Source organism: Melanaphis sacchari, unplaced genomic scaffold, assembly GCF_002803265.2.
Source record: "Melanaphis sacchari strain LSU unplaced genomic scaffold, SCAv2.0 Contig40_pilon_pilon, whole genome shotgun sequence".
Taxonomy (NCBI): Eukaryota; Metazoa; Arthropoda; class Insecta; order Hemiptera; family Aphididae; genus Melanaphis; species Melanaphis sacchari.
This window is the reverse complement of record NW_020271264.1, coordinates 487,461-505,754: the sequence shown is the minus strand read 5'-3', so window position 1 is coordinate 505,754 and position 18,294 is coordinate 487,461. Positions and strand designations below refer to the sequence as shown.

The window sequence follows — 18,294 nt, the reverse complement described above, 5'->3', positions numbered from 1 at the left end:
TCCTTCCTAATAAACTATATATTTTCCCGTATATTTCTTTAAATAATAAATACATTTTGAATTATTTATAATTATTTATTTGGTAACCACAGAATTCTGTGGTTACCATAGATAATAATCTAGTTATCTATGGCGGTTACACAATTTTAAAATATAGATAGGGATAGTAATTTAATTGATGAGGTCCAATACATGTACGAAAATTATAATTTTGTACCTATTTGTGTATATATTATACAAAAAAGGATAGTTACAAAATTAAAAATAATAGGTATCATATAGGTATACAAATTTTATTTTAATTATTTTCTGGTGGTGCAAAAACATAACTTTGCACCAACATATTTTAGATGTAGTGGTGCAAATGCTATATTTGCACCACTCAGTTTACGCCACTGTGTTCACAGCACTTTTCAGCAGGAATATTTTAAAGGTTTAAAGGGGATATCCTTCTCAAGTTCCTTTTTTTGCTATATAACATGAAATAACCGCGAGTTTTAAAAAAACGTAATATGTATATAGAGCACTTTTTAGCAGAGAGATTTTAAAAGTTTAAGCGAGTATATAAACACCATTAATTTTTCTGTGAAACACAAAAATCATAATAATATTAAAATTACATCTTCATATAAACCTTTTTTCAAAATTATTTTTTAATAATTGTTTTAAGTTAGGTAAGATTAGATCATTTAAAAAAAATTTGAAAAAAAGTTTTGTGCGAGGTTGTAATTTTAGAATTATTATGGATTAGTGTTACGCGAAAAAATCAATGGTGTTATGCAAGATACACTCTTTTTAACTTTTAAAATTTTCCTTTTAAAAATGTTGTGAACATACAAATATATACTACTATTGTGTTATGATGTTATTGTTAATGTTCATATTAGATGACTATATTTATACGAACGTAATAATAATAATAATAATAATATGTCAATATTAGGTGTATTATATTATTCTGCAACACATAAGTTGCCAAAATATATATTTTTGTGCATGTAGAATCTACGGCCCTACGGTTTATATTGTAATAACAAAGTATTAGCAAACATCCGTTGATGATATCATTTGTTCCGATATCAATGATAATATATTATCTTCTGCATAAATAGATTGTTTAAACTTCATGTATAAATCTTAGTACTAACTAAAATATTTTAATATGTTTATATACGCACAATGCATACCTATATTATGTGTCACATGCATGTTTATATTTTATTTTATACCGTTTTGTACGAGATTTTTCGTATTATATAGGTAGTAATGTATTATCAATGATCATGCGACGAAGAAACAAATTTCAATAGAACTAATACATTTAAAATATGGTTCTTATTATTTTGGACAATCTAATTTATTTGTGAGCATTTAAAATTAACATAAACTACATCTTCTTTTAACGCAAGTTGATATTTTTAAAAACGTACTTACGTATTTTGATTTATGATTATGTTTTTCCTAAATTGTTTTTGATTGTCAAATTATAGATTTTTGTTTAGTATTTCATTATTTAAAAAAATAAAAATACAAATAAAACATCGATAAAATTATGCTGGGAGATAATTATATAATTCGACTTTAAATATTGAATATTGTCAATGAGACCAACACTATTGAATTCTTCAAAACCACCAAATTACTTAAGCTACTCTAGCCACCATTTTTAATGTACAAAATACCAAATTAACTAATTCAAAACTGTTTTTCTTGTATCTTTTTTTTTTTGTTCTGTTTCTTATTATAAATATTATGTATTTATATTTATTTTTATAGTGATATGCTAATAACCAAGTTGTCGAAGCAGAAATTGCATAAATTTCAATACCAATAAAAAAAAAAAAAAAAATAAATATTGAATATTTGAATGAAAATTGTAATTGAAATTAATATGGAAAAGTAAATATAATATATTTATTTTATTAAAAAGAAGATTACATTTTTCAGAATAAGCGTACAATAAGGTTATGTATATTGTAATAAGTAGAGTTCAAAATAATATGTATTTATGTAATCAAAATATGTATATAAATATGTGCTAAAAACTCATATGTTTTATATTAATATTTAATTATTTAATTAATAATTAAGTATAGCCTTATGGATTCTTATTGAAAAAATAGAACTAAAAAAAAATGTATTAAATTACAGTAGCTAAATAATAAAAAAATTATTAATTATTTTGATTGAAATTTATAGCAACATGCATTTTTTAAATATTTAAATTTTTGTTTTCAAAAGATCGGTTAGATTGTAAAATTGCTTTTTACAGAATGAAAGATCATTCAATTTCGATTGATGTTATAGTATGACAACATTGCACGTTTATTAGGTCCGAAGGAGAAAGTTATTATTAATGAGTAATTATAAATTGATTTTTAACATACATAACTCATTAAGACTGAGTTTTAAAAACTATTAATTGGAAAGAGAGAAGATTTGAATATGCACCAACTGGAGAGTTTAACCGTATTTGAAAACTATGTAATATGTTATGCAAAAATATAAATAAAATGTCGTTTAAAGCAATTAACATAGAAGCAAGAGGAGGACCTTGATCTCAATAGAATTTATTGTCTTACAGAAATTGAAAAACTATAAAAATATAAAATAAATCCCTTGCACTTTCGAAGTAATTAGTTTTAAATTTAGTTAATATGTTTACATATATTACTTTATTTTTCATTTTAAACCCCTATTTTTTTTATCATTTTATGTTGTTGACGTTGACCCCATTTTATCTGAAGCAATATATTATAATATGTATGCATAATAATATTAACACGAACACAAATAAAGTCAAATATAACCGCCATATCAACGTAATGTTCTACTAGAAATTAAAATTAAAAACCTGCGTACCTGTATGTAAAATATTTAATGAAGATTATTCACAAATTTACAGAAAAAACGAATGCGTATAATTTACGTTGCGTGTAAAATTTATTCATTTATTTATTTATAGTTACCCGTCAATGGATTTTCATAACATATATTTGTGTATACAAATATATGTGATAAAATACCTGTGTTATATTGGGAAGTTTGCGACTAGTGTATAAAATATATTAATATTTGGTAAAAAAAGTATTTACAACATGCAGAATTATATATATATTTTTTATAATATTTATATTTCTGCAGCAGGTAGTAAAACAGTAATATATGGTTACGAATGTTACGATGGTTGGCCGTGTGGCGAGATTGGGTGGGGCGGCAAGATGTAGGAACGGAAAGGGGTATTTTTTTGTCAAACGCCTTCCCCTTCCTTTGCGTGCACTACGTTCGGGAGCGTGACAGTTCCTCGTCAGTGGGCCTCCAGTGAGTACGCGTGCAGCCGACGTAAAACACCTCAATGAGACTACGGAATGATCTCAAATGCTTCAGGTAAATAACACTAACAATTCGTTAATAAAGACAACCTCAAAGTTTGTAATTGTAACTGACTTTTAGCTATATTATTAACAATATATATCACGTGGTCTAAGGTTATATTGTTATGAGTACGATTTTATATTATACTTTATCGATATTAAGTTTAAGTGTGATTCAACTATAAAATATGTTGTTGACAATTTTTTTTTTCAATGAGTTGCTATTGGTCAAGTATAAATGTCAGATATTATTTATATACCTAATTATAAAATGCTAAGTAGCAATCGTGGTTTAGTTGTTTTAAAATATTGATAATTTTGAACCCAAAAAATGGCAGATATTTTAAAAATTGTAGTATAAATTGTGTTTTTTTCAAATAAAAATATTTTTAGAATGTATATTCACGTTTATTGTGTTGGCAAAAACTCAATAATTATAAACCATTTGATAAAGTATATTAGTCGTATACCTTTATATATTTTGTCCATACAGTTATTATATCAACCATGGTTTTAATTTTTGAACACGATATCTTTAAATAATATATGTATTTGTAAGCAGTCTGTCATTATTAGATGGAAAATCGATTTGCCATAAACATAAAACATTAAAAAATATTCTGCTTGTCTACTTATTTACGATTTTAGTTATAGTAAAAATGCACTTTTTAAAAGATCGCCGATTTGATAGAAAGCTATATTATTATATTGAGCCGCGCGTTAATGTATGTCGAATCGACAATCGTTTATTTAAATAAATAAGAGCTGATATTATATTCTGTAATTATAGTGCCTTAAAATTTAAGTGTTATAAAGAAATTCAAATCTAATCTGAGTGCACTGTACTAATAAAATATAATTCCTAAAATACTCACAATGTGGTAATAAATTAAGATTGTATAGTTATATAATTTTTTCGTCTCCCTGGATATTAGCCGACAGGAAGCTAAACAATTTCAAAGTTGATGAATAATTATTTACTTATAAATCGAATTATTGAAGACAAACAAATCAGTTGTATTTGTAGTTAAAAAAAAAATAATAATATAGATAACAAGTTATTTATAATCGTACTTTACAGGTAACTGTTATACAGCTGTTATTTTAAATTATTATGTGCATTTATCGATTACTATTTTTGTTTATATACGTCATTTTAAAGCTTTATTTACAGAATTTAATGCGATTACACTATTTTGTTTATTTTTGAAATATTTAAAATAACTGAATGTATATGTTAAGTTACCTATTAACTTTTAATATAATAATCGTACGGTTATGTCACTTGTTATGTCACTTGTTACACGGTTATGTGTCAGTAAAATTAGTCTGTATTTATATTGTTCCGTCACTTGACACTTTCAATTGAACTATAGAGCTTTTAATAATATAAATTATTTATACGTAGGTATACAATGAGATTATTTATACGTTTTGCATATGTATATACATAACATATCATAGTCTCTGTATAGTATCTGGATCACTATTGTTTACAGTCACAAAACTATGACGAATTACGCCTATAATACTTATTATTCATACTATTCCAAGTAGATTTTTATTTATTTATCTATAGTTACGTATGTGTGCATTTAAATTTTAAGAGCTACTTATACTTTATTATTATGAACACTTGAGATAATATCAAAGTATAGTCGTAATTTTTTATCGTAATAAACCATTCAGTGTATGGTAGGTTTTTTTTTTCTTAAGCCCTTGCGTGTGTGTATTTTAAAGTTACCATTTTAATAACAAATTCTATAAGAAATATCGGACAGTTATGCATAAAATAGGAAAGTATACAAATAATCGATTTTTTGGTCTATTTGATATTTAATCCGTCAGGGTTATTGACGTTTTGATTTTTAAGTATTCACGCCCCTGTACCTCTTCAATTCTATATCATCAAAAATTAACCTGAACTAAAAGTGTACAGGACAATCATTATATTATCTTTGATATCGCAAAACGCTTATAAATCGTTGTGATTATGATTTTCACCAAGAGACTATATAAATTATAATATCTTAAGATAGAATGACCATATCTAGAAAAAAATAATAAAATAATTTTTGGTTACCTAACCTAACTAAAAAAATCGTATTAAAAATTGTTTCATAATTATTATGTTTTTGAGATAATATTTGCCTATTAGATATAGGTTTGTTGGAAAAAGTAATGATTAGAGCAAGGACTTTCATGCACTAAAAAATCATCAAATATGTATTTAAAAATATGCACTTATGTATCAAAAAATTTAAAATATACAGTTAAATAAGCCTTCAAAAAAATTAATAGGTATACTAAAATTTGTTGCTCTAAAAATTATATTTTTTCTTTAAATATTTAATTTTAATTATTTTATATTATCTTTCTATAAGTTTTAACTGAATTTGATATCACTTTATTTTAATTTAATCTACAGATTCGCAACTGTGATAAAATAAGTCTCTTTCGTCTAATGAAAATATAGAAACAGTTGAGTATAATAATTTGTGTCTTTAATCGTGAAAAATATTCATTGAAAAACATGATTTTTGAAAAACCTTCAAAACATGCACTAAAAACTTTGAGATTTTGGTCACAAACGTTGTGAAATGTATTGTGTTCTTACTCTGCATACGAAAAAGTAAACCAGAAAAAATATGCGAATGCATGAAAGTCCTTGCTCTAGTAATGACCATTCATAGTTATACTGTTCAATACGTCAATACGATATATTTCATGTTTGTATTGTTAACAATTCTTTGTTGGCACTCGATATTCACTATCCAAAAACTATAAAAATAAATAAACAGGTGGTTTTTGCTTATTTAAATATAATAATATAGAAATAGTAGGATTAAAATAGAGCTATTTTTTAAAAACAGGATAAAGAAATAAAAGAACGTCTTGTTTGATGTTTGTTGGGATCAAGGGGACATACATGTATAGTTCTCAAAAAAATGGACAGTTCCTTTTATATAGCTTATAAGTCGTAAGTCATATTGTTACTTTATTATAAGATCTAAAATAATTCGTATTTTTTTTATGCACTCATAATTTAGGTTCTGAGCTGGTTACAAAGTTACTGTTTATGAAGTATTAAAAATGGGTTTTACTCGTCTCGTATTTTAACATTACATATTATGTTTATTCATTGATATATCAAATAAACTTTTGCAGACGGATAATATAATTAATATTTAAACAGCTGTATAATAAACTCGTGGTTTTTCTATAGATTTTACAGAAATTGTACCTTATTTAATTATTAATTTTTGCAGTAGTTTCTTGGAAAAATGTTAATCATTAATATGAGTTTTTCACGGATAGAGTACAAATTTTTGTATGATTTACGTCTTAATAGTTTTTTTACGTACTAAATTATCTAAAAATAAAAATGATTAATACCATAATTGCCATAGTATATTAATATGTTCATTGTACATATCAAAATAATTATTAATTATTATACATAAGCTAATCTTGCATAGTGTTTCCCGTGACAAATTAGATTTCTGCTAATTTAGCCATTCTTAAACTCCGTTAAATTTAAATTGTGTAGATTTTTAACACACCAACTTTGTTAAACCTAACATAACCTTTGGGTTGTTTTAACTAAATATAAAATACAGGTTTAAAATTATATTCAATTTAAATTATCATTTTATTTTATTTTAAATAACGATAATAATATATTTATAAAAAAAGATAATTTTTCATTAGGTAATAAATCCAAGCAGACCCATTTTTAAAACGCAAAGTTTAAAAATTTTTCTTCGAAGCGCACATTTTAGGGATGGAGATAGGTAGACGAGTCGCTTAGTGCTTGTATTAGCAATTATTACTGGCTGCGTATAAAGGATTTCATATATATTAAGTTTTAAAACTATCAATGCGATATATTTGCCTGTGGATCACTTACACACACAGACATTGTTTTTATTAATAAAGATAAAAAAAAAAAATAAATAAATAACAATAGACACTATATTTTTGGGAAATAAATGAAACAATTTAGCTTCTGATTACTGGTTATTGGCAAATAACAAGAAACGAAGATGAAATAAAATAAAAATGATGTACCTTGATGTAAATTTGAAAGATTTATTCACTACTCAGTGATCCGCATATCCGGATAGAAACAGTTTTAATAATACTCCCTTTAATAAGACCATTGTTAGAATAATCTACAATAATTCGTTTCTTATAATATACACTATATTATTTACAGGTCAATAAATATTTAATAGTTTATTATAAAGTTATAAATAATCAATCGAGTAGATCACAAGATTGAAATTATTGTTTTACTGGAGTACTAGTCATAACTATTATTTGAATAGATATTTCGAAATATTTAACGTTTTTAAACTCTTCAATTGACGTCAACTAGTAACTATATACATGGTAATTCCGATTCACCTAAAGCATGCATACTTTAATTTTTCTTTTAAGTAATAAATGTGTTTAAATTATGGTTTTTAGAATTTTTAAATATATTTAAAAACTATATTTTCAAATTCTTAAGAATTTTGTATCACTTTAGGAGTGCAATATGGTGATAAAGTTTTATATTTTTCAAATAACAACTCCCTTTTTACTATAAATTATTTATTGGATAATTTTTAAAAACTGTGACGTACCTTATTGAAAGTTCTAATGAGTAGTTTGTCAGTTATTAAAATGTTTATTGGTACTAAGGATAAAAATGGCTTTAAGAAAATGTAATACTGAATCAAATATTATTAAACTTGGACTTTTTTTACGAATCATAAATTTTAATAGATTAATAACTAAAATTCTGAAATTATTATAGTCTCAATATATTCTGAATCCATTATAATGGTTCTATATTATCCTTAGTACATAAATATTTATACTTCTTAAAAAAGTCAAGAATTTGAAAATTCCGAAATGTGAATTTGAATAACTGAATTTTCGAAGAAAAAAGGATCATGCTTGGTTAATTTTTTATATAATAATATATATATAAATGCTACGATGTTATATTTATGGCTAGTTTTAGATATTTCATCAATTTATTACCTGTAGTGGCTTGAAACCAAGTACTTAAGTAAATCTCAACGGGAATTCGTAAAATATTTTGTATATTACGATTTTTTTTTATTGAATTCAATAATTCTTAGTAATCATATAAATTTTCACTGTGTTCGTTTTTATTTTTATTAATTGATGTACTTTATTTTAGAAAAAGAACGCTTTATCAAAGCAAACGATTCGACTTACAATGCTCAGTTCAATTATGCGGTAAGTTTTTTTAGACATATTATTGTTATACGTTATAAAAGTGCAATAATAGTAATACGTTGTACCGATATAACCGAGTTCAGCACAATATATATAAGCGTCTTAAAATTATGATTATTAATTTTTGGTTATTTTTTTAGACAAATTACATAAAAACATCGAAGTACACCTTGTTAACATTCTTACCACTGAATTTATTCGAACAATTTCAGCGGCTAGCCAATTTCTACTTCCTGTGTCTAATGATGCTGCAAATGATATCGATTATATCATCGTTGACACCCATCACCACTTCGATACCACTGATCGGCGTGCTAACAATCTCTGCCATCAAAGATGCCTACGACGACTATGTATGAATATAAACTTGTATGACACTAACATACTGTAAATCTTAGTTTGAAATATATTTTCGACGATTTCATCTCCATTACGTAGATACTAAATTAACAAGACTGTTAATTTAACGCACTATGGTCTATGAAAAAATGTTAAATACGAATATACACTTAAAACGACTTACATAATTTACTTGGATAGCGTTTATCGTAATTTCAGGGAAAAAATACACCTCTTTGATTTACTGAATTTTACATTTGGGAAATATAATCCGTATACTTACTGAAAATAAAATGAAATTTTACTCAAGTATCAATTGCTATTTTCTATTCAGTAATACTGAATATTTTAGTTAATTTATACAATTACTTGGAATTACTTCAATACATTTAAAAAGTACCATACATTTTAAAATACTATTATCTTCTGTAAATGTTGTATTATGAAGTCTTATTGATACAGGAGTATTGAGAGAAAACCAAATACTTGACCAAATTTGAAAACTTGAAATTAATTGTGTTGTATGTAGCAAAGACATGCCAGCGACGATCTGGTGAACAATCGCATATCAAAGACTGTCAGAAACGGCCATGTGGTGAACGTGAAATGGAAGGACGTGCACGTGGGAGACGTAATCTTAATGGAAGATGGGCAGTTCGTTGCTGCCGACGTGTTACTGCTGTCTACGAGCGAACCAAGTGGCCTTTGTTTTATAGAAACCGCAGAATTGGACGGGTACGGAACATTATAGTTATAAACATAAACCATCTGTTTAGATAAATATTAGGGATACTTAACTACCTACCGATTAAAATATGCAGTGTACTTCAACAGATTCATCTAAATGTTAAATGCTTTTATTAGTTATTGATATTTGATATGTTATTTTGTATATCAAAATTTTTAAAAAATAGTTCTTATACTAGAATAACAAATTACGATTTAAAAACTAAGAGTTGATAGATAGGTTAATCTACAAATATAAGGATGAAAAAAATGAAGTCAAAATAAATAATATTAGACTGCACACACTTAACATACATATTCAAAAAAGTGAATAGTTGTTGAAATTATGAACATTTATTGTCAAAAAATAAATGCGTACATATAAATAAATAATTACCTACATTTGTTATTACAATTTTCTGACGTAACCATAGGCGCAACTATAGACCTCTAAAACGTGGGGTGCTAAAATTGTTAATGCCTCACAGCGAGCCATGATATTTCACTAAAACAATAATATTTGGTTATAAAAACAAAAATATTGCTAAATTTGAACGAGGGGGTGCTAGAAACCCTTTTGTATCCTTCTAGTTGTTCCATAGGACGTAACCTAAAATGTATAAAAACGATTAATTTAATAAATTTTATGATAAAAAGTGGCTACTTATTATGTCAGATTTGGTGCGCCAACTTACGAAATTTGAAAGATAAACAGATAAATATCCATAGACACGAATTAGGCGACTATTTAGTCTAACTTATTTGGACTAAATAGAGACTAACCCAAAAATATTATAATAGTCTTTCACATGTATTTCATGTTTTATACAACACATTTTTTATGATTATTGATTTATTAGTCAATAAATAATATAGATAATTATATAGATAATATAATTTATTCAATTTATAATATACACCCTTTTATTAAGTCTAAAAACAGTCAATAGATTAATTAGGATTAATAAAATATAATATGATGTAATTAATGAGGTTATTAAATATTTTACATTATAAATGTACAGCAGTGTTATCTGTTAATAACTCATGGAAGTATTAAAATAAGAATATAGTAATTAAGTAATTTTAAACTTTTTGGACACTTGGTATAATTAATAAAATGTATCAAGACATTGTTGAAAACTTTTATTTTTAATAATTTGAATAACAAATTATTGTCAATAATCTTAAGATAATTTTTTATGATATTTTAATAATCGACAAAAAATTAAAAATATAATAAGGTATCTACGATGTAAATGAGTAAATTTTTATTTTTCATTGTACTGTGTTTGCAGTATGCAAATCAAGTAATAGACAATATATGACTTGACCTAGTGTATTAAATTATTATTAAACGCGCCACAAATGAAAATACGATCATTATAATATTTTGTATTCATATTTTATCTGATGTCCAGTGAAACGAACCTCAAGTGTCGGCAGTGTTTGGCCGAAGTGGCGGATCTTGCACATGAAGTGACCGACTTTGACGGCTTTATTCGGTGCGAAGCTCCAAACAATTTGCTCAATAAATTTCACGGCGTTTTACAGTGGAATGACAAAGAGTGAGTGTCTAAATATAATATAGAAGTGGGATTTTGTGAATAGTAATTTTTCATAAAATTCATGACAATTTTTTAAAGAAAAATAACGATTTTTTAGTTATAGAACACATTTATATTTAAACTCATTCGCTATTGAGTTTAGTAATTTTTGTTACGTAATATTTTAATATTGTTATTTTATTCCTGTTGATATTCGGCGTAACAATGATAACGATACTGTTAATTTTTCGTGTTTCAGATTGATTTTAAATAATGATCATATTATTTTAAGAGGCTGTGTATTAAGGAACACAGAATGGTGTTACGGGATGGTGATTTTCGCTGGGAAGGATACGAAACTTATGCAAAATTCGGGAAAGGCGAAATTCAAACGGACCAATATTGATCGGCTGCTCAATTTTCTCATTATTGGGGTAAAAAAAAAATAAACACATATACATACCTATATTACTTTTATATAAAATGTACATTATATGTATATTTTGTTTTGTTGTACATTTTAATATTGTTTGTTTTCGTCGTTTTTCTACAGATCGTATTGTTCCTTTTTTTACTCTGCCTGTCTTGTATGATCGGATCTGTAATCTGGGAATTCAAAACAGGTTGGTACTTCCAAACGTATTTACCTTGGGATTCGCTGGTACCGTCCGACAGGATAGCCGGATCAATTACCATAGGAACTTTAGTGTTTTTTTCATATGCCATCGTTCTCAACACATTAGTGCCAATTTCTTTATATGTAAGGTGTGTGTAATTTACTGTTAACATTTTTTCATTAAGTTTCGTATATGCAGTATTATAGTTATTATGTCTTTATGTTTTATTCGGTAGCGTTGAAGTAGTACGTTTCGTGCAGAGTTTTTTTATTAACTGGGATGAAAAAATGTATGACAAGCAGTCTGGCACCTCAGCTAAAGCTAGAACTACGTCATTAAACGAAGAACTTGGACAGATTCAGTATATATTTTCAGACAAGACTGGTACCATGACCAAGGTGATGTTTGTTTCAAACGAGATATAAATGATAAAAGGTTCAACGTTATTTTAGATTCATATCAATAAATTTATTAAGTGAATATGCGTTTTTCTCCTGTAAAACAATTTTTTATTTTAAAACGGATATCTTCAAAATTATATGGGTGTCAGTATTAAATTGTGATTTTTTTATGTCAAGTTTTGACGTTTTTAGTAATTTATTAGAATTTTGTTTTGTTTTTCAAAAAAATATTTGATTGTTAGATGATGTGGAAGTTAAAAAAAATGTTCTAATTCATTTTTTTTCATACTTCATATCATGGTATTACAATTATTTATATATATATTTTTTTTTTTGATGACAGTAGTCAGATTAAAATAGTTATAGATTATGAAATTTATTGATATATTCATAAAATTTTTAATTTCATCTAATTAAAAAAAAATTATTTTAGAACATCATGACGTTCAAAAAGTGTTCAATAAACGGTATTGTTTACGGTGACCAGAGTGAAATCCACTATGGAAAATCTGATGACGTAATTAAGGTAATAATTTGTTGTTAATTTTGATAAAAACTGCTCACATTAAGTATCGTTTACGGTTACTGTCCGAGCTTTCTGTGTTTGTGTATTATTTGTGTTCGTCCATTAGACGTATATGGACAAACAGACGCCTTCCGCTGTCATCAGGAGTTACAATAGTTCGCACTACAATAAAATAGACCCAGGCGTCAGAAGAGTAACTATAAATTCTACGTTGCACTTGGTATTGATGTCACTACTTAGATCGTGGTAACAAAATAAAGGGTTCATTGAAGTATTAAGTGAGTTAGTTTTTCAAACAGGTTGGACCACCTCCGGTTGATTTTTCGTGGAATCCTCAATACGAATCCAATTTCTTATGGTACGATCAAAGTCTAGTGGATGCTGCTCGACAAGTCAACAACGAAACCGAAAATACAGTGGTTACATTTTTTGAAATATTGGCTTTATGTCATACGGTTATGCCTAGCTGGAAAAACGGTGCGTTTTTTGAGTCCAAGACAAAATAGTTAAAATAAAAATAATACAAATGCAGTTATTATTAAATCATTACACGTGTATTAATAAAGTATATTATAAATATAATATCTACAAAATTAAAACAATCTATTGAAAGTCATATTTAAGTGTAATATTAGTGATATTAGTATATTACACATAAATATTATTCGAATAATAATTTTATATTTGCTGTTTTTGTTTTTGCTATTTTTACAGGACATATAGTTTTTATGTTAAGCTTTCATAGTGATTAATTTTGTGCTCACTATGAAAATTAGTCAAACGTTTTCCATAGTACTATAAGATTATACCAAAGTTAACATAATTTGTTTATTTGACGGTTGTATAGGAATTTTAAAATATCAAGCTCAATCACCCGACGAGTCAGCACTTGTTACGGCAGCTAGAAATTTTGGTATCGTCTTCATAGAGCGAACTCCAAACAGCGTGACGATCGAAATCATGGGCCAAATCAAAGTATACGAACTTCTTTGTATTTTAGATTTCAACAACATCAGGCGTCGCATGTCTGTAGTGTTTAAGGAAAACAATAAAATACGGCTCTACTGCAAAGGGGCTGACAGTGTGATATTCAACCGTTTGGAACCGGGAAACGACGAATATAAAGCTACGTCCTTGCAAAATTTGAATGTAAGTAGTATAACTGTAATACAATAGTCTTTGTAAACGTCGTCACGGCAACGATAGCGGTTGGTAGGAATTTGCAGGTGATGGATTACGTACACTTTGCTGCGCAGTAAGGGATATTGATAACGAGTTTTTTGATTCGTGGAAACAAAAATACATGGATGCTGCCGCTGCTCGAACTAACCGAGAAGAGAAGCTTGACAACATCTACGATGAAATAGAAACTAATTTGAGATTGATTGGTAAGAAAAATGATTTAAATGCATACATCGGTTGAGACCATCGTTTTGAAACATATTTAACCCGCTCATCGCCACTTGCAGGTATCACTGCTATCGAAGATAAGTTACAGGATGCCGTACCTAAGACTATATCTAACTTGCTCATGGCAGGAATTTATATTTGGATGCTCACTGGAGACAAACAAGGTGTGTAGACCAACACTCGGTTAAAAAATTTATGAATTTAATTTTTATAATTATAGTCAGTAGTTTACCTATTTGTTGTAGTAACGCTTAAGTTTTATGTTGAGTGTTCTAGTATGTAATTTTAATCTAATATACCAAAAATTAAATTATGTGTAATTAAATTTTATTAACTACTATTATAATAATTAAAAGTTATTTAAATTAGATCATAATATAATTTTATTAAAAATACCTAAAATATACAAATAAATATTAATATAAATTATAAATTAATTAATAGTTAAATATTATTTGAAATTAACAGTGTGAAAACTGAAAATTATGTGTCATTGGTTTCAGAAACTGCCATAAATATTGGATATTCTTGTCAACTATTAAACGATGAAATGGAATTATGGATAGTTGACGGTCACACTCAGGACCAAGTGAAATATCAGCTCGACCAGTGTAACAATTCATTTTTGGGCGTTTCCGAACACCTTCGTTCAGGAAGAAATAGTATGGCTACGAGCATTGTGCGATTTAGGTTAGTTTATTATTTGGAATAATATTATTCGTTGTACAGATTAATTTCTTGCGATTTTAAAATAATAACTTTGACGTGTAACTCTTACGCTCTAATCGCGTTTGACGTCTAGTTGACCGACACGTGGAGTCGTCACCTTAAACCGAATCGTTATTAACGACGGAGCTCTAGGGATTTGTATTTTTTCAATTTTTCATATTTTTTAAGTAATATCCAAGACCAGGGTACTTAATAATAATAATATTTTAATCTTGTATGTAGCTTTATTTTCTTTTTATTTATTATCAAATGGCAATTAAAATAATAATAAAAAAAAAAAAAAAAAAAAAAAAACAATAATAGAAATAATAATAATAATACATAAAAAGTGGCATCGATAGAATAATAATAATGATAGAAGGTGGCTTCGATTTAATAATAATAATAAATATACATTAGACGATGGTCATAGTCGATTTGCGTTACGTAACGGGACTATTTATATTAAACAAAATAATAATTAATTGTATTATTATCTCGATCGGTAATAATACTCATAATATTATAATAAATTGATTTTATTTTTTCCGTTGCATACACGTACCCAGTGGCGCCAAAGTAAAAAAAAATATGTAGGACAAACATTTAAAACAAACTCCCACCCACCACACATTCGGTTTTTAAGCTACCAAAATAGATTTACTCACCCATCACTAATCTTATATGTAGGATAATTGTCCTACATTAACATAGGGTTTGGCGCCACTGCACGTACCTACTAGTGGTGATGGATAAAATTTATTACATTGTAAGAATGGTTCGATTAGTTTGGCATTAATCACTGTGTAATATTTGACTCACTAGATTTGACGTTTTTGCAATTATATGCGATAAGTTGGGAATTAATTGAAATTACTAATTATTGATTTGCCTATATTTATTTAAATGAAGCTCGTTGGTTTTTATGTTACATAATATTTATCCATTATAGCGAACCCGAAGACGTTCAAATGGAAGATGACGAAGAACGTTTGTTCGCTTTAGTCATTAACGGTCATTCATTGGTTCACGCGTTGCATACTGAACTCGAATATAAGTTTGTGGAATTGTGTACAAAATGTAAGTACCAAAAGGGCACGTATTTTCTTTTCCAGCGGATAAAAATCGGAAATTCGATTGTTTCAAAACACGTATTTCATAGGCAAAGCAGTAATTTGTTGTCGAGTAACGCCTCTTCAAAAAGCGATGGTGGTGCATCTCATTAAAAAATACAAGAACGCTGTAACATTGGCAATCGGTGATGGCGCTAATGACGTATCAATGATAAAAGAAGCTCACATAGGCGTTGGAATCACCGGCCAGGAAGGAAATCAAGCCACATTGGCATCCGATTATTCGTTAGGACAGTTTCGATTCTTGGAAAGATTGCTTCTTGTCCACGGTAGATGGTCGTACTATAGAATGTGCAAATTCTTACGTTATTTTTTCTACAAAAACGTGGCATTCACTCTTTGTCATATTTGGTTTGGATTCTTTTGCGGTTTTAGTGCTCAAGTATTTTTAACGAAAAAAAAAAAATAAAATGGTAATCGTCAAACGTTCGTTCATTATTTTTGTTTATCTTACAGACGATTTTCGATCCATTTTACATATCCGTTTATAATATGTTCTACACCGCACTACCGGTATTGGCAATTGGGGCTCTAGACCAAGACGTTAACGATTCAAAAAGTATCATGTACCCAAAACTCTACACGCCAGGGCTTCAAAATATGTTTTTTAATACTAAAGAGTTCTTTAAGTGTGCGGCTCTGGGAACGTATGCTTCACTAGTGATATTTTTTGTGCCTTATGGTATATACTTGATATTGTTATTAATGATTATTGATTCATAGTGAATTCATCATAACAGAATATAATTTTTTTTTTTAGGTGCCTATTTTTATGGTATGACTTCAAGTGGATTGAACGTTTTAGATCACATGTACATGGCAGAAGTCGTTGCAATGATTCTGGTTACAGCCATGACCGTGCAGGTAAATCGTCTAACAATTTGAATAAAAACGGTAGGTTGTGAACATATGAAAGTTATTATATTATTTAATAGGTAGCTTTTGATACGTCATACTGGACTGTAATTAACCATATCGTGATCTGGGGATCATTGACATTATTCTTCGTTGCAGAATGGGTTTATAACTATCTTATCGGAGGAGCCTACGTAGGATCTTTGGCGATGGTACGCGCATATGTATAGTTGTTATATTTGATTTTAAATTCATTATTATTTATTATATATTTAATAATATTTTATGTAAAACGTAAATATTTAATTTTTTATATGTGCCATAACAGGCAATGAAACAACCAACGTTTTGGTTGGTGACATTACTCGTCGTGGTGGTCATTATCAGCCCCGTAGTGGCTTGGCGTCTGTACTTTTTGGAAACGAGTCCTGTTCTAACCGATAAACTTCGTTTGAAGCAAATTAAGCAAATGTAAACAAAACTATAACCGAATATTATTGAGTAGATATTTTTGCAGATATAAATATTAAATGTAATATTTTTTTAGGAGGCAAGTGTCAGGAACTGATACGAGTTTGCCGTCAGTAAAACATAAACGACGTTCGATTAGGTCAGGGTATGCTTTTGCTCACCAAGAAGGATTTGGGCGATTGATTACAAGTGGAAAAATAATGAGAACGCCAAGGAATAGCGAAGGGTTTATTGATCGAACAACTTCAAATATATCTGATATTACTGTATAACGTTACCAAATAGAATTATTTTTTTTTTTTAACTTAATATTGTATTTATAAATAGAAAAGTGTTTATTTGATTGTTTTATTATAATCATACAATTTTAAATGTGTACAAATTATATGATCATCAAAAATTTGGTTTATAAATTTTCTCGAACTAGTCAAAATTGAACTTTATGCCAAAAATTAAAAATAATTTTATACGATCAAAATTTTACCATATTATGTGATAACTATTTATGATAATTTGTTTTTAGATTTAAAATAAATATATACTTATAGTTTGTGTCATTGCTATCAGAATGTTATTTTTAGGTATTTATTACACAAAATAACTATGAAATAAAAATGTTCATTTTTATTTGGATATTATTGTAATTATTAAATTAAAAAATACTATGAAAAATTATCAAGGCTTATTTGTACTAGTATTGTTAATAATTTATTGAAATTATATTTTTTTTTCGTAATTTTTTGAATTTAAATTTTGACATTTCCAACTATAGATAATGCATAAATGAATGAAACATGTTGGGTTTCAGTTTTGTATAGTTTCTGCTAGTATGAAATAATAGAATTGAAATAGATAACCATTGAGTACAGTAATATTCATAATATATATAAAAGTTTTAAGTCCCCATTAATAATGTTGATGAATTACTACT

At 27.3% G+C, this 18,294-nt stretch overlaps 1 protein-coding gene across 2 annotated transcripts; it reads left to right on the top strand.

Moving 5' to 3' along the window:
- Positions 1-3,310: 3,310 nt before the first annotated feature.
- On the top strand, positions 3,311-17,710 carry LOC112597385 (phospholipid-transporting ATPase ID). Of its 2 annotated transcripts, XM_025343421.1 has the most exons (22): positions 3,311-3,387; positions 8,572-8,630; positions 8,771-8,983; positions 9,499-9,704; positions 11,117-11,263; positions 11,502-11,676; positions 11,796-12,007; positions 12,095-12,257; positions 12,694-12,786; positions 12,893-13,006; positions 13,086-13,263; positions 13,634-13,935; positions 14,003-14,174; positions 14,256-14,360; positions 14,700-14,886; positions 15,857-15,984; positions 16,067-16,419; positions 16,494-16,719; positions 16,798-16,901; positions 16,973-17,104; positions 17,221-17,363; positions 17,440-17,710. In XM_025343421.1, exons 1-22 carry the CDS (start codon positions 3,369-3,371, stop codon positions 17,633-17,635), a joined length of 3,627 nt encoding a protein of 1,208 aa, XP_025199206.1. In that variant the 5' UTR covers positions 3,311-3,368; the 3' UTR covers positions 17,636-17,710. The 2 variants fall into 2 exon arrangements, with proteins under 2 accessions (XP_025199206.1, XP_025199207.1); XM_025343422.1 differs by lacking the exon at positions 12,893-13,006.
- Positions 17,711-18,294: the final 584 nt, after the last annotated feature.

Coding starts and splice junctions, on each gene's coding strand:
- LOC112597385 (XM_025343421.1), top strand. Junction 11,677..11,795: donor TCAATTTTCTCATTATTGGG/GTAAAAAAAAAA, acceptor GTTTTTCTACAG/ATCGTATTGTTCCTTTTTTT. Junction 13,007..13,085: donor TAAATTCTACGTTGCACTTG/GTATTGATGTCA, acceptor TTTTTCAAACAG/GTTGGACCACCTCCGGTTGA.